At 42.4% G+C, this 21,133-nt stretch overlaps 1 protein-coding gene across 3 annotated transcripts in view; it reads right to left on the reverse strand.

Annotated features, from left to right (window-relative positions):
• Positions 1 to 21,133, reverse strand: part of ankzf1 (ankyrin repeat and zinc finger peptidyl tRNA hydrolase 1) — a 96,490-nt gene that overhangs the window by 63,230 nt on the left and 12,127 nt on the right. For all 3 annotated transcript variants that reach the window (XM_041201402.1, XM_041201403.1, XM_041201401.1), the window contains exons 3-6: positions 20,185 to 20,281; positions 19,105 to 19,325; positions 9,314 to 9,432; positions 4,564 to 4,717 (exon numbers count right to left, since the gene is read on the reverse strand). In XM_041201402.1, the coding sequence (XP_041057336.1) occupies positions 4,564 to 4,717; positions 9,314 to 9,432; positions 19,105 to 19,325; positions 20,185 to 20,281 (591 nt within the window). The remainder of the gene's footprint in view (positions 1 to 4,563; positions 4,718 to 9,313; positions 9,433 to 19,104; positions 19,326 to 20,184; positions 20,282 to 21,133) is intronic.

The raw sequence follows: 21,133 nt of genomic DNA on the forward strand, positions 1-21,133 counted from the left end.
TATTAATCTGACTCATTTTTTGCTGTTTTTTATATTCTGTCCAATCTTCTGACCTGCCACCCATCTTTGCACAATTATATGATGTTCTTTAAGCTTGATGATATCTTTAATTTTTTAAGTGAACCACGGATCGTGGATTCTCCCCTGGAATTTTTCTTTCTTATTTGAATGTGTCTATTCTGTGTATTTTGAAATATCTCCTTAAATGTCTGTCACTGGATCTCTATTGAGCAATTCCTTAACCTAAACTGCCAGTTCATTTTCACTAGCTCTACTTTCATGCCCTCGTAATTGACCTTGTTTAAGTTTAAAATACTAGTGCTAGATCCAGTCTTCCCTCCCCCAAGCTGAATGTAAAATTCAATCATATTATGATCACTGCTACCTAGGAGCGCCTTCATTATGAGGTCATTAACTAATCCTATCCTCATTGCACAATACCAGGTTCAGTGCAGCCTGCTCCCTGGTTGGCTCCTGAACGTGCTGATCTAAGAAACTATCCTTAAAACATTCTATGAATTTGTCAGCTATGCCACCTTTGCCCATCTGGCTGTTCCAGTCTATATGTAGATTAAACCCTCCATGATATTTGCTGTATCTTTCTGACAAGCTCCCACTATTTCTTAAAAACAAAAAAACTGCGGATGCTGGAAATCCAAAACAAAAACAGAATTACCTGGAAAAACTCAGCAGGTCTGGCAGCATCGGCGGAGAAGAAAACGTCAACTCTTTTCTTCTCCGCCGATGCTGCCAGACCTGCTGAGTTTTTCCAAGTAATTCTGTTTTTGTTTCCCACTATTTCTTCTTTGATATCCCATCCTACTGTGTGATTACTGTTAGGGGCCTGTACACCACTCCCATAAGTGACTTCCTGCCTCTATCATTTCTCATCTCTACCCAAAACTCTACTATGTCCTGGTTTCCTGCACTTAGGCCATCCCTCTCTATTGTGTTAACATCGTCTTTAATTGACAGAGCCACCATTCACTTTTTCCTAACTTTCTATCCTTCCTAAAAGTCACATACCCTTCAATGGTCAGGTCCAAAATATATCCCATCTTGTAGCCATGTCTCTGTAATGGCTATTAGGTCATACTTATTTATCTCTATTTGCGCTATTAGTTCACAGTTTTGTTGCGAATGATGTGTATTCAGATATTGAGCTTTAAATTTTGTCCTTTTATTATTTTTGTAACCTCTAGCCTGATCTATTGGTTTAATCTTCAACTTGTACTCTGTCATGGTCTGTTTATCATTTCCCAAATTAATGCCTTCCTCTCTTACCTTGTCTTTATTCTTTACAAAGAACAAAGAAAAGTACAGCACAGGAACAGGCCCTTCGGCCCTCCAAGCCTGCGCTGATCATATTGCCTGTCAAACTAAAACATTTTGCACTTCTGGGGTCCGTATCCCTCTATTCCCATCCTATTCATGTATTTGTCAAGCTGCCTCTTAAACACCACTATGGTAGCTGCTTCCACCACCTCCTCTGGCAGCGAATTCCAGACACTCAATACCCTCTGCATAAAAAACTTGCCCTGCATATCTCCTCTAAAGTTTTCTTCTCTCACCTTAAATCTATTTCCCCTAGTAATTGACTCTTCCACCCTGGGTAAAAACTTCTGACTATCTACTCTGTCCATGCCACTCATAATTTTGTAAATTTCTATCAAGTCGCCCCCTCAATCTCTGTCACTCTAGTGAGAACAATCAGAGTTTCTCCAACCTCTCCTCATAGTTAATAACCTCCAGACTAGGCAGCATCCTGGTAAACCTCCTCTGCACCCTCTCCAATGCCTCCATATCTTTCTGGTAATGTGGCAACCAGAATTGCACGCAATATTCCAAGTGTGGCCTAACCAAGGTTCTATACAGCTGCAGCATGACTTCCCAGCTTTTATACTCAATACCCCTGCCAATGAAGGCAAGCATGCCTATGCCTTCCTGACTATCTTATCCACCTGCGTTGCCACTTTCAGTGACCTGCCAACCGATCTATATCCTGTTGTATTCTTTGACAATCCTCTTCACTATCTGCAACTCTTCCAACCTTAGTGTTGTCTACAAACTTACTAATTAGCCCAGTTATATTTTCCTCCAAATCATTTATGTATACTACAAACAGCAAAGGTCCCAGCACTGATCCCTGCGGAACTCCACTAGTCACAGCTCTCCATTCAGAAAAGCACCCTTGCAGTGCTACCCTCTGTCTTCTATGATCAAGCTAATTCTGTATCCATCTTGTCAGCTCACCTCTGATCTCGTGCGATTTTTCTGGTTCCCCATCATTATTTCCCCAGCCTCATTCTCTAAGGGGCCTATGTTCACTTTGGCCTCTCTCTTCCTTTTTATAGTTTTAAAGAAGCTCTTATTGTCCATTTTTATATTAGTTGCTAGTTTACCGTCAAAGTTTATTTTCTCTCTCTTTTTTTGGTCATCTTTTGTTGGTTTTCAAAACTTTCCCAATCCTCTGGCTTACCACTAATCTTTGTCACATTGTATGTTTTTCCTTTCAATTTGATATACTCCGTAACTTCCTTGGTTAGCCATAGTTGGTTTATCCCCTTCCAAGAATCCTTCTTCCTCACTGGAATATATCTTTGTTGTGAGTCATGAACTATTTTCTTAAACATCTGCCATTGTTCATCAACCCGCTTTTCTGCTAAACTCCTTTCCAAGTCCACTCCAGCCAACTCTGCCCTCATTCCTTTACTTAAGTTTAGCACAGTTGTTTCTGACCCAAGTTTCTTACTCTCAAACTGAATGCTGAATTCCAACATGTTATGGTCACTGTTTCCTAGGGGATCTTTTACTCTGAGATCATTTATTAAACTTTCCTCATTCCACATCACCAGATCCAAAATAGCCTGATCCCTGATTGGATTCATAACATGTTGTTCTAGGAAACTGTCCTGAATACACTCTATGAATTCTTGCTCCTGTCTATCTCTGGCACTTTGATTTACCCAATCTACATGAAGATTAAAGTCACTGATGATTAATATATTGTCTTTTTTACATACCCTGATTATCTCCTGATTTATTCTCTGTCCTACAGTATAGCTACTATTAGGAGGCCTGTAGATTACTCCCACCAGTGTCTTCTTCCCTTTGTTATTTCTTAACTCCACCCATTTGGATTCTACATCTCCCGATCCAAGATCATTTTTTGCTTTCGTACTTATTCTATCTCGTATTAATAAAGCTACCCCACCACCCTTTCCTTCCTGCCTGTCTTTTCGAAAGCCACATACCCCTGAATATTTAATGCCCAGCTTTGATCTCCTTGTGACCATGTCTCCGTAATGGCTAAAAGATCATACCCATTAACCTCTATTTCTCCGTTAATTCATTTATTTTGTTCTGAATACTACCTGCATTTAAATAAAAAGCCATGAATTTTGACTTTTTACCATTTTTCCCACTTTGACCCTATTTGCTGCTTTTTTTAATGTTTGTACACTCTGTCCCTTCCTGTCATACTGTGGGTATGATTATCTAAATAGCTGCCCTGCAATGCTGCCATATCATTTTGCTTTGTAAGCTAATGTACCAACCCCCTCTATTTAGTGTAAAGCCCTCTCTACAGACCTAGTTATTCGATTTGCCATGATCCCTCACTTTACTGTCCCCTATGTTACTTTTTGCTCGCCTTTTTGCTCATTTCCTTTTGCTTGGATGGCTTCCTGTACTACGGTGCCATGGTCAGTTTGCTCATCCACCCTGCAGCCCCCACTCTCATCCAAACAAGCTGAGAGAACCTCAAGCCTGTCGCACAATGGTAGAGGCTCACACTCCTGCACCGAGTCCCCTTACCTGTCTCACTCGCAGTCACACCCTCCTGTCCCTGACTGCTGACCAGAATATCCTATCCAAAGTGCTGTGACGCCTCCTGGGACAAAACATTCTGGTAACTTTCCCTCTCCCTGATGTGTCACAGAGTCTGCAGCTCAGCCTCCAGCTCAATCATTCTGAGCCAGAGTTGCTCAAGCCGCAAACACCATGTTTGCCCTGGATCACAGTGTTATCCAGGAGCTTCCACGTGCTGCAGCTTTAACACATCACCTGTCCTGCCATCCTTAATGTGTTTTAAATAATTGCTTAATTATATTATTCACTTATTTAAGTTTTTTTTAAATGTATTTTATTAACTTTACCACCAACTTGAATACTATTTAAATCTTAGGAATAGAATAGACCTTAGCTAACCATCAAACAGCCAACTCCTTTCCCTGTACCAGAGCAAGAACCAATTCCAACAGGGTGAGAAAGATACAAAACAGAAACAAATGCCACCTTCTTCCCCCGCCCCCACCCCGTCACCAAACTCCAAATCTGCACCCTGTTTGCCAAGGCTGCACTAAAGGGGCCTGTATTTATAGCCAGAACTAGGGCTAGAGTGACCAGATTCAGACAGTTAGCTAATTAACTACTCAGCTCTCACAGCAGCGAGTGAGTTTAACCTGTCTGAGCTGCAAGAGAAAAATAACTTAGCCAGTTTACACAATACTTTCCAGTTACTGGTAATTACAAACTAGGTGAGGGAGGTTACAAAGCAATGACCTTCGCGAGAGCAGCTTCGTTGTAACGCCTGAGCGAGGCTCCAGCTGATCTCGGCGCTCGACTTCGGTTCTGAGCATCCCTCGCACCCTGGGCAGTTCCGTGCTTCGCCCGCACGGTGTAGCGGTGAAAGGTCTTATGGTGGACTGCTTCATTCCTGAGGGAGAGGAACAATCGTACTGAGTACTTAAGTAAAACACAACCCATAACCCCAACATTATCCCCATCAAACACTTGCAGGGCAGGTACAACACAGCGTTAGATACAGGTAAAGCTCCCTCTACACTGTCTCCATCAAACATTCCCTAGACAGGTACAGCACGGGGTTAGATACAGAGTAAAGCTCCCTCTACACTGTCCACATCAAACACTCCCAGGACAGGTATAGCACAGGGTTAGATAAAGAGTAAATCTCCCTCTGCACGGCCATCAAACTCTCCCAGGACAGGTACAGCACAGGGTTAGATATAGAGTAAAGCTTCCTCTACGCGGTCATCAAACACTCCCAGGACAGGTACAGCACGGGGTTAGACACAGAGTAAAGCTCCCTCTACACTGTCCCCATCAAACACTCCCAGGAGAGGTACAGCACAGTGTTAGATACAGTGTTAAGCTCCCCCTGCACTGTCCCCATCAAACACTCCCAGGACAGGTACAGCATGGGGTTAGATAGCATAAATCTCCCTCTAAACTGTCCCCATCAAACACTCCCAGGACAAGTACAGCACGAGGTTAGATACAGAGTAAAGCTCCCTCTACACTGTCCCCATCAAACACTCCCAGGACAGGTACAGCATGGGGTTAGATACAGAGTAAAGCTCCCTCTACACTGTCACCATTAAACATTCTCAGCACAGGCGGAGCACAGGGATAGATACAGAATAAAGGTCCTTTTATATTGTCCCCATCAAACACTCCGAGGGCAGGCACAGCACGAGGTTACAGAGTTAAAGTCCCTCTAATCTGCCCCTAACAAACGCTCCCAAAACAGACACAGCACGGGGTTAGATACAGAGTAAAGCTCCCTCTACTGTGAGAATGGATGTTATTTTTTATATATATTGGGGAATATTGTTTTGTTCTTTAAAGAAGGCCGGGTTTGGTGTGTGTGAGATTTAATTAAGCTGCGCAGAGTTAATTGGAGTCAGGTTGTCTGGGGTTTTGGAAATATGAAAAGGATAAAGGTGTTATGTTGAGGTACAAGTAAATAGGTTAGATCTAACATTTACATTTTTAGATAAATTGAGAGGTTGTTTGAATTTCTAAGGGGTGTCAGAGGTGAAAAGGAAAAATGTTTGCATCTTGCAGGAATCCATAGGTAAATAATAGCGAGAGTTTAATATTTTTATCGGTCCAAAAGAAAAGACAAGATGGAAACGCAAATGATATTATATTTGGATGGGTTTGAGTTTCAAATGGGTTGGAGAACAATGGGACTGAGATGAAAGAAGAAATAGGTATATTCGTGTTGATGTGCATAGCTGCTTTTTAGCTATTGAGCTGGAGAGATGACTGTTTGAGCTGTTGAGAACTCTTGGGCTACAGCAAGAGTTTTGTATTGAAGTGAATTCCATACCATAAAGTGGAAGAGGGTAAAGGTCATGTGATAGACATTTATTGAAGCTACAGCAGTTGGCTTTGAATGATATTTACTGGATTTTTCATATTTAAACATCTCTAAGGGAGTGTTGCCTAGAAGTAGGTTTGACCAAGTAGAGTGTTTTTGGAGGAATGTTTTGTAAGACTAATCTTAGCTGTATAACTGTAATCTTGTGTGTTTAAGTTTGCTTTTTTTTGCTAATAAAACTTTTACTTGTAATTTTAATAAAGCCAGAAGTATTACTGGATCTCTTACTGCTGAGATTGGTACATCGTCTTCTCAATGTCAGAATACAGGAAAAAAGACTATGGCCCGTGAGCCAATTTTCCCTTTGGGATTTGGCTTGCAACACCAATTAACACTGGCTGTGGTCATAACACTGCACTGTCCCCATCAAACACTCCCAGGACAGATACAGCACAGGGTTAGATACAGAGTAAAGCTCCCTCTACACTGTCCCCATCAAACACTCCCAGGACAGGTACAGCACGGGGTTAGATACAGAGTAAAGCTCCCTTTACACCGTCCCCATCAAACACTCCCAGGACAGGTACAGCACGGGGTTAGATACAGAGTAAAGCTCCCTCTACACTACCCCCATCAAACACTCCCAGGACTGGTACAGCACGGGGTTAGATACAAAGTAAAGCTCCCTATACACTGTCCCCATCAAACACTCGCAGGGCAGGTACAGCACGGGGTTAGATACAGTGTACACAGGACCATAGGCCATTTTGTCTCTCGAGCCTATTCCACCAATCAATAAGATCATGGCTGATCTGCAACCCAATCTCGTAAACCTTAATAGCTTTGATTAAGTAAAATTTAGCAATCTCTGATTCAATGGCTTAGACTTGGGTTCACGGGGCACAATTTCAACATTTGTGGATGACAGGAAACGTGAAAGTATTGTGATCAGTGAGGTCGTTAGTTATAGACTTGAAAATGACATAAATAGGCTGACGAAATGGATGGACAAGTGGCAGATGAAAATTAGTGCAGAAAAATGTAAAGTGATATATTTTGTGAGGAAGAACAAAGACAGGCAATTTAAAATAAAGGGTACAATTCTGTAGGGAGTGCAAGAACAGAGAGACCTGGAGTACATGGCCAGGTTGGGATGGTGGTTAATAGGGAATACATGATCTTGGGTCTTTTAAATAGAGTAAGATTACAAAAGTTATTCCAAATGTTATGGTTAACTGGTTCAGTGTCATCAAGATATTAATGTGGATAATGTTATTGGGAATTATTTTAAATTGGACTTGGAGAGGGGTCTGTGGATGTGAATGTGTGTGTCTTAATTAGATTAAAGCCAGATTGCCTGGGTGCCTTGATGTATAGCAGTTTTGAGATGTTAAACAGTAAGGTAGAGGGGATATTTCCATTTTGTTGAATAAACCATTCAAAGGCTGGCGGTGAAATCTTTCCCCTAGATGGGAGAGACCAAGCAATATGTTTATATTACTAATACAACTGGTACTATGAAAGGGGTTTCAATGTTAGAAGAGGTGGAGTTCAAAGGGCCTGGTGATGCAATGAGAGCTTGCATTCAAAGGGAAGGCTAAGTATATACAGAATAGAGTTTTTGTGTGTGAGTCAGAGGGATGCCACCTGCAAGTCTACAACTGTGCAAAGGAACCAAATTGAAAGGAACCTCATTTTGAATTCGTAAGATAAAATGTGCTTTGTCTGGTGTCTGTTTAAGTCTACAAGTTATTGTTGCCTTAGGGAAAGATTATTTGGGAGTGATTAATTTGGGGATTGTTTACAAGTTATTATGGTAGTAATTTGTAGACAGGAGTGTGTGTTTAAATTTGTTAAATTAACAAATGTTTTTAATTTAATTTACATACTAAAATCCTCTAGAGGCTTGGTGGTTTTTATTTCTGAATTCAGAGCTGCATCTCAAACTTACCAATTGAAAATATAGTTTGTGACAGTTGTTTAAGTTTCCCTCTGGGGTTTTAAACTAACTCAGCCTTTACCAACTGCTGTGTCATAACATTCGGCCTCAATCTGAGTATCGTGTCCAGTTCTGGGTGCCCCACTTTCGGAAGGATATTTAGACATTAGAGAGACTGCAGAAAAGATTGATGAGAATGGTTCCAGGGAAGAGGAACTTCAGTTATTAAGATTAATTGGAGAAGTTAGAATGGGTCTCCTTAAAGGGAAGGCTGAGAGGAGATCTGATCAAGATATTTGAAATCTTGAGGGGTCTAGACAAAGTAGATAGCAAGAAACTATTTGCATTGGTTCCCAGAGGATATAAGTTTAGAGTAACTGGCAAAAACAGTAATGACAACAAGAGGAAAAACTTTTTCACGCAGCAGATAGTTATGATCTGGAATGCACTGCCTTACAGTGTGGCGGATGCAGCTTCAATTGAGGTTTTTAAGAAAGCATTGGATAATTACTCTCTCCACAGATGCTGCAAGAACTATTTAGTATTCCCAGCATTTTCTGTTTTTATTTCATTATCCCTACATTCTGTCACTCGCCACTCATCAATTTCCAAGCCAGTTTAATTTTCCCTCAAACCCGTGAACGAAAATTCCTTTTCTTGTAGGAACCCTCCCTAACACATGGAGCAAGAGGATATTACCACAGGTAGATGTCCCATCAGTGTGGGTGCACCTGCACAAGATAGTCTGCAGCAGTTCAAGAAGGCACCTCACCACCACCTTCTTAAAGGCAACTAGGGATGGGCAATAAATGCTGGGCCCAGCCAGTGAAGCCCACATCCCGTGGATGAATGAGAAAAAATAAAAATAACAGAGTCACGCTGGAGTATTCCAGATTGTGCCCATTGATCAGGGCATTGACGGCAATTCTGACCCTTGACAGCCAGTTAGTATCAGAGCTGCCCAGCACACATTAAAACCAGTGTGGGCGCATTGTCACTAATCTTCAGTCAATGTTCTTGCCAAGCTATATGGCCATGTAGCAACCCGCAAGCCACTGCACAGGCTGTGCACACCAGTCAGCCCCTTTACCATGTGTGCCTGGCCATGCATAAAATTTTACTTCAAGAGTTGCACTCTTAAATGAATCGCCCACCTACTCTCCCAGCCCTGTGCCCCCCCCAAAAATTAGAGGGTGCTCTTCCCCCAGCCACCTTGTACTTTGACTGTCACATGGTCTTGTACTTACCCTTGAAACACAGCTCCAGCAAAATGTCCGCCGCCTGTCATCAGAATGACCCAGATAGTTTGAGGGTTGAGGCTGAGCAGTGATGACAGGAGACTGCTGTCCTCATGCTCCCCGAGGTCCTGTGGAAACAGGAGGACTGTCACCCATTACTGGCATATTACAGGAGACCCAGAAGCTTTCACAACTGGCTGATCAAACTGCAGAATGTACCTCTCAACATACCCCCCACAACCTTGTACCTTGACATAATTTGGCAGTCCCTGCATGCTGACACGTCCCCAAGCATTTCATCCTGAATAAGGGTGAGGATACAAATCTAGTTCACTCCATACTGGAACCCCTCAAACTGCAGGGATATGGGGATTGGCTGTTACCATCCCCATGTTACCACTCCCTCGGGGCTGCACTGGAGTGTCACTTAGATATTTCTATTTAAGCCCTGGAGTGGGTCTTGAACCTGGAACCTTATGACTCAGAGGCGAGATACTGTGTTGTAACTGAGCCACAGCTGTTACTCAATTAGGGATGGGCAATAAATTTTCATAGCATATAAACAGGTTAAAATTGTTTAAATTAATTTTTAAACACCTCCCACTGATCATCAATCATTTTACCAATTAATAGATTTACCCAATCTCTGTCTTATTGCACTGAATGTAGCCTGACCTCAATCTAGAATCAGAGTAGCCATTTTGTGTTTCTCCCTTTCAAACATTATGCTGAACTAATAACATAAGAAGTAGGAGCTGGAGTAGGCCATTCAGACCCTCAAGCCTGTCCTGCCATTCAATACGATCATGGCTGATCTGCCCCAGGTCTCAAATCCTTTCATGTCTGCTCCTCATTGCCCTCAACTCCCCGATATTTCAAAAATCTATCTCCCTCCTCTTTAAATACTTCCAGTGATCTAGCCTCCACAACTCTCTGGGGTAGAGAATTCCAGACGTTCACTACCCTCAGAGAGAAGAAATTCCTTCACATCTCAGTTTTAAATGTGCTCCCTTATTCTGTAACTATGTCCCCTAGTTCGAGATTCCCCCACTAGTGGAAACATCTTCTCAACATCTACCCTGTTAAGCCCCCTCAGAATCTTGTACATTTCAAATAGATCACCCCTCATTCGTCTAAACTCTAATGAATAAAGGCCTAACCTGTTTAGCCATTCTTGATAAGTCAACTCCTTCAGCCGAGGAGCCTAGTGAATCTCTTTTGAACTGCCTCCAATGCTAGTATATCCTTTCTTAAATTCGGGGACCAAAACTTAACACAGTACTCTGGGTGCAGCATCACCAACACCCTGTGCAATTGTAACAAGACTTCCCTATTTTTAAACTCCAACCCCCTAGCAATACAGGCCAAAATTCCATTTGCCTTCTTAACTACTTGCTGCACCTACATGCTAATTTTTTCTGTTTCATGTACAAGAACACCCTGATCCCTCTGTGCTGCACTTTTTTGGAGTCTCTCTCCATTTAAATAGTTTGCTTTTTGATTCTTCCCACCAAAGTGCATGACCTCACACTTTCCTACATTAAACTCCATCTGCCAAGTTTTTGCCCACTCACTCAACCTACATATATCCCCTTGCAGATTCCTTATGTTCTCATCACAACATGCCCTCCCAACTATTTTTGTATTGTCAGCAAATTTGGATATATTACATTCTGCCCTCTCCTCCAAGTCATTAATATAGAGAGTAAATAATTGAGGCCCTAGGACTGATCCTTGTGGCACTCCACTAGTTACATCTTTTCAACCTGCAAAAGACCCATTAATCCCAACTCTCTGTCTTCTATGTGTCAACCAATCCTCAATTCTTGCTAATACATTATCCCCAATACTGTGAGCTCCTATCTTGTGCAATAACCTTTTATGTGGCACCTTGTCGAATGCCCTCTGGAAATCCAAATACACTACATCTACCAGTTCCCCTTTATCAACTCTTGTTTGTTATATCCTCAAAGAACTTTAACGTATTTGTCAAACATGGTTTCCCTTTCACAAAACCATGTTGACTCTGTTTGATTGTGTTAAGCTTTTCTAAATATCCTGCTATTTCTTCCTTAATAATGGACTCTAGCATTTTCCCAACAACAGATGTTAGGCTGATGCCTATGGTTTCCCGCTTTTTGTCTCCCTCCCTTCTTGAACAGGGACGCCACATTAGTGGTTTTCCAATCCACTGGGACCCTCCCAGAATTCAGTGAGTTCTGGAATATTTTGACCAAAGCTTCCACCTATCTCTGCAGCCACTTCCTTTAAAACCCTTGGATACAGGCCATCAGGTCCTGGTGACTTGACTGCCTTTAGTCCCATTAGTTTGTCAAATATTTTGTCCTTCATGATAGAGGCTGTGACAAGATCTTTCCTCCCAGTAGCTCCTTGCTTATCTGATATCTTTGGGATGTTTATAGTGCCCTCCACCATGAAGACCAATGCAAAATATTGGTTTAAATTATCTGCTATTTCCTATTCCCCGTTATCAATTCTCCAGTCGCATCCTCCAAGGTTTCCACGCTCACTTTAGCCACTCACTCTCTTTTTGTATACCAGTAGAAGCTTTTGCTGTTTGTTTTTATACTTCTTGCCAATTTACTTTCACAATCAATTTTCCCCCTCTCTATTAGTTTTTTAGTCATCTACTGCGGTTTCCTAAAAAATCCCAATCCTTTGGCCTACCACTAGCTTTTGCCGCTTTGTATGCCTTAGTTTTTCATTGGATACTCTCGCTGACCACCTTTGTTAACCACGGGTGGTTCATCCTTCTCAAGTCCTTCTTTATGAAGCGTTATGAAATATTTACTTAAATGTCTGCCACTGCTCATACACTGACCTTCCCCTTAGTCTATTTTCCCAGCCTGCTATACCTCTGTAATTGCTCTTATTTAAGTTGAGGACACTGGTTTGAGACCAGGATTGCTTGCTCTCAAGCTGAATTTGAAATTCTACCATGTTGTGATCGCTACCCCCTAAAGGATCCTTAACTCTTATTAATCTCCCCTTATTACACATTACTACATCTAAAAACAGCCTGTTCCCGGGTAGGTTCTGCAATGTATTGCTCCAAGAAACACTCCCTGATGTACTCTACAAATTCATCTCATGTTACCACTGCCAATCTGATTTGTCCAGTCAATATGCAGATTAAAATCACCCATGACAATTGCAATTGTAGTGCCTTGACTTCTTCCCCTTGCTATTCCTTATTTCCACCCAAACTGATTCCACATCACGATCTATTGCACCTATATCACTATTCACCACCGCACTGATACGTACCTTTATTAACATAGCTACCCCACCTCCTTTTCCTTTTTGTCTATTTTTCTGGAATGTCGAATACCCATGAATATTGAGTTCCCAATCATGGCCACCCTTCAACTACGTCTCTTTAATAGCTAACAGTCATATTCATTTATTTCTATTTGTGTTGTCAACTCATCTATCTAGTTACAAATGCTGCGTGCATTCAGATAAAGAGCCCTAAGCTTTGATTTTTTACCATTATTACTCAGACTGGTTCTGATTTCTGCTGGTCTCTTCTGCTTATATTTTCTGCCCCTTCCTGTCACACTTCGATTTTCGTTTGCCTCTTCAATATCCTGCACCCCGGCTCTTCCTCATTTCTTTTTGATTTTTTAAACTTGCCTTCATTTGAACCCTCCCCCCACCCCTCCACTAATTAGTTTAATGTCCTATCTATACCCGTAGTTATGAGATTCGCCAGGACACTGGTATCAGAACCGATTTCTCCCACACCGACCTTTGGGCCATGCATTTACCTCTCTAATCTTAATTACCTTACGCCAAATTGTACATGGCTCAGGTAGTTATCTGGAGTTTATTACCTTTGTGGCTCTGGTTTTTAATTTAGCCCCGAGCTGCTCGTAGTCCCTCAGCAGAACCTGTTTCCTAGTCTTATTTATGTTGTTAGAGCCTACATGGACCACAACAACTGGATCAGCCCATTAGAGATGTCCTTAATCTTGACAGCAGGTAGGCAACACAGCTTTCGGGACACTCCATCTTTGCTGCAGAGAACAGTATCTATTCCCCTAACTATGCTATCCCCTATTACTACTACACTTCTCTTTTCTCTAACCACTTGAAAGGTGCTCTGTACCAGTTCGCTCATCCTCCTTGCAGTTTGTGTCCTCGTCCACACCGGGGGGGGGGGGGGGGGGGGCGCTGGCTGAGGCTCCTCCAAAGCTAAATTTTGGATCCCTATATCTGCCTCACTCAGTCACACCCACCTGTCCCTGACCATGGTCCAAATTTGATGTAATTAATCTAATGAGTGTGACTGTCTCCTGAAACAGTGTCCAGGTAACTCTCCCCCTCCCTGATGCGTTGCAGTGTCTGCAGCTCAGACTCCAGCTCATCAACTCTGAGCTGAAGTTCCTCGAGCAGCCAACACTTCCTGCAGGTGATGTCACCGTCAATCGCACCGGCGGCCACCAGCCCCCACCTACTACAGCTGCAACACATCACCTGCCCAGCCATCTCTATTCTATTTAACTAATTAATTTGGATGTTAAATACTTTAAAAGTGAATTTCTTAACTGTACTCTTCAGCTGTAATAGTGCCTCCTGATTTAAACCAGTCGGCCAATCGAGTGAAACACAGAAGAAAAACCCGCCAATCACCCACCTGTTTTCCTTTGATGTCACACTTCGGCTCTGAGAGGCAGAAACAGGTCCTCCTCTTGCACTCTCTAGTTGCTGCTGACTGCCTGTCTCAGGGTCCTCCTCTCACACTCAGTTATATTATGATTGTCATTGAATAAATGTTGCAAAAACTATCCAAGGCTAAAAATTCACTACCTTTCTGACATGTGCTAGCTCTTGTAATCACTATCTTTACTATATGCTTATCTAATCTCTTCACTTATACAATCTACTTCACAACTGCTACCATGGGACTGGACACAACTCCCAGTACAGTTTTAAATCCTTTTCAATTTCTTAATTCTACCCATCAGGTCTCCATTGGGCTGTTTAACTCTCAACATCCTTTCTTAACATGACTAATCTGCCCTGCACAGCTGAAGCATAACCTCCCTACTGTTATAATCAATTCCCCTCACAATAAATGATAACACTATATTAGCTTTCCTAATTACTTGCTGTATCTGCATACCAGCCTTTTGTGATTCATGCACGAGGATACCCGGGTCCCTCTGCTCTCCAGAGCTCTGCAATCTTTCACCATTTGGATAATATGTTCCTTTTTCATTCTTCCACCCAGAATGGACCATTGCCCACATTATACTCCATTTGCCAGATCTTTGCCCACTCACTTTATCTATCTATGTCCCTTTGAAGCCCCCTTATGTCCTCTTCACAATTTACTTTCCTTTGTGTCAGCAGCAAATTTAGCCACCATTCCTTCGGTCCCTTCATCCAAGTCATTTATATAAATTGTAAAAAGCTGAGGCCCCACACTGATCCTTGCAGCACACAGCTTGTCACACCCTGCCAACTCTCTGCTTCCTGTTAGCCAGCCAATCTTCTATCCATGCCAATATGTCACCTCCTGCACCATGAGCTTTTATTTTCCACAATTAGCTTGGATGAGGTACCTTATCAAATGACTTTTGAAAATCTAAGTACAGTACATCTACTGGTTCCCCTTTACCCACAGCACCTGTTACTTCTTCAAAGAACTCCAATAAATTGGTTAAACATGATTTCCCTTCCACAAAGCCATGTTGACTCTGCCTGATTACCTTAAATTTATCTAAGTGCACTGTTGTAATGTCTATAATAATAGCTTTTAACACGTTCCCTATGACAGATGTTAAGCTAACTGGCCTATGGTTTCCTGCTTTCTGTATCCCTCCTTTTTGAATAAAGGAGCTATATTACCTATTTTCCAATCTAATGGAATCTTTCCCAAATGTAGTGAATTTTGGAAAATTAAAACCAACATATCAACTATCTCACTGGCCACTTCTTTTAACATCCTAGGATGAAATCCATCAGGACCCAGGGACTTGTTAACTCACTAAGCACCACTTCCCTGGTGATTATAATTTTCCTGAGTTCCTCCCTCCCTTCCAATTGCTGATTTACAGCTATTTCTGGGATGTTACTTGTATCCTCTATAGTGAAAACTGATGCAAAATACCTGTTTAATTCATCTGCCATCTCCTTATTTTCCATTATTAATTCCCCAGACTCACTTCCTGTAGGACTAATGCTCACTTTGTTAACTCTTTTCTTTTTAAAATATCTGTAGAAAGGTTTACTATTTGTTTTTGTATTTCTAGCTAGCTTTCTCTTGTGCTCTAGTTTTTCCCTCTTTATTAATCTGACTCATTTTTTGCTGTTTTTTATATTCTGTCCAATCTTTTCTGACCTGCCACCCATCTTTGCACAATTATATGATGTTCTTTAAGCTTGATGATATCTTTAAATTTTTAAGTGAACCACGGATGGTGGATTCTCCCCTGGCATTTTTCTTTCTTATTTGAATGTGTCTATTCTGTGTATTTTGAAATATCTCCTTAAATGTCTGTCACTGGATCTCTATTGAGCAATCCCTTAACCTAAACTGCCAGTTCATTTTCACTAGCTCTACTTTCATGCCCTCGTAATTGACCTTGTTTAAGTTTAAAATACTAGTGCTAGATCCAGTCTTCCCTCCCCCAAGCTGAATGTAAAATTCAATCATATTATGATCACTGCTACCTAGGAGCGCCTTCATTATGAGGTCATTAACTAATCCTATCCTCATTGCACAATACCAGGTTCAGTGCAGCCTGCTCCCTGGTTGGCTCCTGAACGTGCTGATCTAAGAAACTATCCTTAAAACATTCTATGAATTTGTCATCTATGCCACCTTTGCCCATCTGGCTGTTCCAGTCTATATGTAGATTAAACCCTCCATGATATTTGCTGTATCTTCTGACAAGCTCCCACTATTTCTTCTTTGATATCCCATCCTATTGTGTGATTACTGTTAGGGGCCTGTACACCACTCCCATAAGTGACTTCCTGCCTCTATCATTTCTCATCTCTACCCAAAACTCTACTATGTCCTGGTTTCCTGCACTTAGGCCATCCCTCTCTATTGTGTTAACATCGTCTTTAATTGACAGAGCCACCATTCACTTTTTCCTAACTTTCTATCCTTCCTAAAAGTCACATACCCTTCAATGGTCAGGTCCAAAATATATCCCATCTTGTAGCCATGTCTCTGTAATGGCTATTAGGTCATACTTATTTATCTCTATTTGCGCTATTAGTTCACAGTTTTGTTGCGAATGATGTGTATTCAGATATTGAGCTTTAAATTTTGTCCTTTTATTATTTTTGTAACCTCTAGCCTGATCTATTGGTTTAATCTTCAACTTGTACTCTGTCATGGTCTGTTTATCATTTCCCAAATTAATGCCTTCCTCTCTTACCTTGTCTTTATTCTTTACAAAGAACAAAGAAAAGTACAGCACAGGAACAGGCCCTTCAGCCCTCTAAGCCTGCACCCATCATATTGCCTGTCAAACTAAAACATTTTGCACTTCTGGGGTCCGTATCCCTCTATTCCCATCCTATTCATGTATTTGTCAAGCTGCCTCTTAAACACCACTATGGTAGCTGCTTCCACCACCTCCTCTGGCAGCGAATTCCAGATACTCACTACCCTCTGTGTAAAAAACTTGCCCCGCACATCTCCTCTAAAGTTTTCTCCTCTCACCTTAAATCTATTTCCCCTAGTAATTGATTCTTCCACCCTGGGTAAAAGCTTCTGACTATCCACTCTGTCCATGCCACTCATAATTTTGTAAACTTCTATCAAGTCGCTCCCTCAATCTCTGTCGCTCTAGTGAGAACAATCAGAGTTTCTCCAACCTCTCCTCATAGTTAATAACCTCCAGACTAGGCAGCATCCTGGTAAACCTCCTCTGCACCCTCTCCAATGCCTCCATATCTTTCTGGTAATGTGGCAACCAGAATTGCACGCAATATTCCAAGTGTGGCCTAACCAAGATTCTATATAGCTGCAGCATGACTTCCCAGCTTTTATACTCAATACCCCTGCCAATGAAGGCAAGCATGCCATATGCCTTCCTGACTACCTTATCCACCTGCGTTGCCACTTTCAGTGACCTGGCAACCGATCTATATCCTGTTGTATCCTTTGACAATCCTCTTCACTATCTGCAACTCTTCCAACCTTAGTGTTGTCTACAAACTTACTAATTTTCCCAGTTATATTTCCCTCCAAATCATTTATGTATACTACAAACAGCAAAGGTCCCAGCACTGATCCCTGCTGAACTCCACTAGTCACAGCTCTCCATTCAGAAAAGCACCCTTGCAGTGCTACCCTCTGTCTTCTATGACCAAGCTAATTCGGTATCCATCTTGCCAGCTCACATCTGATCCCATGTGACTTTACTTCTGTACCAGTCTGACATGAGGGACCTTATCAAAGGCCTTACTGAAATCCATGTAGATAACACCCACTGCCCTTCCATCATCGATCATCTTTGTCACTTCCTCGAAAAGCTCGATCAAGTTAGTGAGACACGACCTCCCCCTCAAAAAACCATGCTGCCTCTCACTAATACGCCCATTTGCTTCCAAATGGTAGATTTAATTTACATCTTCCCAAATTTGATCCTTTGCCCCCAAAATTTAGTTAAAAACCCTTTTTACTCCTCTAGTTATGTGATTCCACCATGGCCGGTTGTGCATGGGGATTGTTCAGACCTCTAGTCAAGGAAGAAGCGGAGACCCATCAGACCATTGGGGTCAAGCTGCATAGTTTAAATTTCAAACAATGCTTGGCAGTTAACTGGTGCATTCTTCCTGGCAACACCTCTACCAATCAGAGTCCACTTGCCAACCAATTAGCACTCTCTTTTCATACCGTATAAGTTATATTGATGTTCTTGCGAAGTGCCCTGAGTGTAAGATGAAAAGCTTTGACATGTCTCCTTTTTCAGCAATACTCAGGTTCCGTACCACCAAACCACCATTAGAATGCAGATTTGCTGTAAACCATGTATCAATTGTTTAAATGATTGACCTTGCCTGTCATACCTTTGAACGTTCCCCAATCAACACATCCTATTTACCACATACTTTCATAATTTCCTTTTAGATTAAAAACCATAGTTTCAGGTTGAAGTACATCACTTTCAAACTTCATGTAATATTCTATCATTTTATATTCACTCTTTTGTTGACAACAAGATTATTAATTCACCATTTCTCACTTCGTACCTTTTGAGCCACACCCAAATAACAAGCTCCTTTTGTGCTTAACTTGCATAAGGGTTGGTAACCAGAGGGCCAAAGGTTTAAGATAATTGGCAAAAGACCCAGAGGGAGAGATGTGGAATTTTCTGCACTGATTTGTTGTGATCTGGAACGTGCTGCCTAAACGGGCCCTCGTAGCAGATTTAATAATAACTTTAAAAAATGAACTAATAGTTCAAACGGAAACATTTGCAGGACTATGAGGAAAGTTCAGGGAGTTGGGGGGGGGGGGGTGGTGTGGGACGAATTAGATAGTTTTATCAAATGGGCCAAATGGCCTCTTTCTATGCTGTAAAAGGAGAGTCATCTCAGGTGTCCTGGGTCAATATTCATCCCTCAACCAACATCACTAAAACACAATACCTAGTCATTATTGCATTGCGATGTCTGGAATTTTACAGTGCACAAATTGGCTAGCCAGTTTGCAAAATAGTGACAATACTTCAAACATACACTTCATTGGCTGTAAAATACTGTGGAACAGGTGACAGTTCAGAGCAAAGGTCGGGTCAGTTTCCTACCTGCTTTCCCTGCAGGGCACAGCGATAGACAGAGAGATACTCGCCCTCTGCGGTCTGGAAGAGAACTCGATGGCCCCGCCGACCTCGTTGCTTCTCCTCTGCAGGAAGATCCTCATCTACAGGATAGAGAACATTCCGGATGCTGTGGCAATGTAGCCTCTCGGGCTCAATGTCAGAATCAGAGTGCTCGGAATCAGAGCCGGAAATACTGGAAATCTCACCTGAAAGAGAGAGAGATCACCAGATGATATGAACATAAGCAAATACTGACTCAGAGGACAGAGAGGAGCACTGTTACTGGGAGAGAAAACTACAGAGTAAAACTCTCTCGACACAATACATCAAACAATCCCAGGACAGGTACAGCACGGGGTTAGATACACCGTAAAGCTCCCTCTACACTGTCCCCATCAAACACTCTCAGGACAGGGACAGCACGGGGTTAGATACATAGTAAAGCTCCCTCTACACTGTCCCCATCAAACACTCCCAGGACAGGTACAGCACGGGGTTAGATAAAGAGTAAAGCTCCCTCTACACTGTCCCCATCAAACACTCCCAGGACAGGTACAGCACGGGGTTAGATACAGAGTAAATCTCCCTCTAAACTGTCCCCATCAAACACTCCCAGGACAGGTACAGCACGGGGTTAGATAAAGAGTAAAGCTCCCTCTACACTGTCCCCATCAAACACTCCCAGGACAGGTACAGCACGGGGTTAGATACACATAAAGCTCCCTCTACACTGTCCCCATCAAACACTCCCAGGACAGGTGCAGCACAGGGTTAGATACAGAGTAAAGCTCCCTCTACACTGTCTCCATCAAACACTCCCAGGACAGGTACAGCATGGGGTTAGATACTGAGTAAAGCTCCCTGTACACTGTCCCCATCAAACACTCCCAGGACAGGTACAGCACGGGGTTAGATACAGAGTAAAGCTCCCTCTACACTGTTCCCATCAAAAACTCCCAGGACAGGTACAGCACGGGGTTAGATACAGAGTAAAGGTCTCTGGACCATTTCTTGGGTAATGAAATAAGCTCCGATTAAATCCAATTTGAATTGTGAATCTGGTACCTGCTATTTTCTCGAAGCTCTCTGCGCTGACTGGTTGAGCGCCCAGCAGCTTTTGTCTTAGGTTAAATCTGTGCCAGTCCAGTTTGTAATGTTCAGTCTAGAGAGGGAGAGAAAGAGAGACAGAGAGGGCAATTTGTGTTAATTGAACAACAAAGTTGCTGATGCAGTAAATTTAATATGAGTGGATCCAATTTTCCTTCTGAACTCCAGTTTCAAGTACTCTTGCATTTGGAAAGTTTTTACAGACTCAGAAGATGTTGCCAACGATACGTTCCAGTGGGTAACCCTGCTTCAGGGTTGAGCAACAACCATTATGCCTCATCGATGTTTGCATTAGCACAGTGCTGAATCATCTCTTTTAAATGAGGTGGATGAGATTCAAAGGAACAAAGGAACAGCAGTCGGCCACTTGGCCCATTGGATTGCTACGTCATTCAAATAGATCATGGATGATCAGGTGTCTCAACGCCATTTTTATCACCATCCCCATATCTCTTGACGCCATTAATACCCAGGAATTTATCAACTTGTTTTGAACATGCTCAGTGATTGAACTTCAAAGCCCTCTGTTGCAAAGAACTCCAATGATCCACCCTTCCTTTGAGTGATGAAATTCCTCATCTCATGGATAGAGCCCAGCCCATCACTCAGAGTAACTGTGCACAGAACCCAGCCCATCACCCAGTGTAACTGTGGAGAACAGACAGCCCATCACTCAGTGTAACCATAGGGAACAGACAGCACATCACCTAGTGTAACCATGGACACAGCCCAGGCCATCACCCGGTGTAACCGTGGAGAACACACAGCCCTTCACCCAGTGTAACCGTGGGGAACACACAGCCCATCACCCAGTGTAACCGTGGGGAACACACAGCCCATCGCCCAGTGTAACCGTGGGGAACACACAGCCCATCGCCCAGGGTAACCGTGGAGAGAACACAACCCA

This window comes from Carcharodon carcharias, chromosome 12 (genome assembly GCF_017639515.1).
Source record: "Carcharodon carcharias isolate sCarCar2 chromosome 12, sCarCar2.pri, whole genome shotgun sequence".
Classification (NCBI taxonomy): Eukaryota; Metazoa; Chordata; class Chondrichthyes; order Lamniformes; family Lamnidae; genus Carcharodon; species Carcharodon carcharias.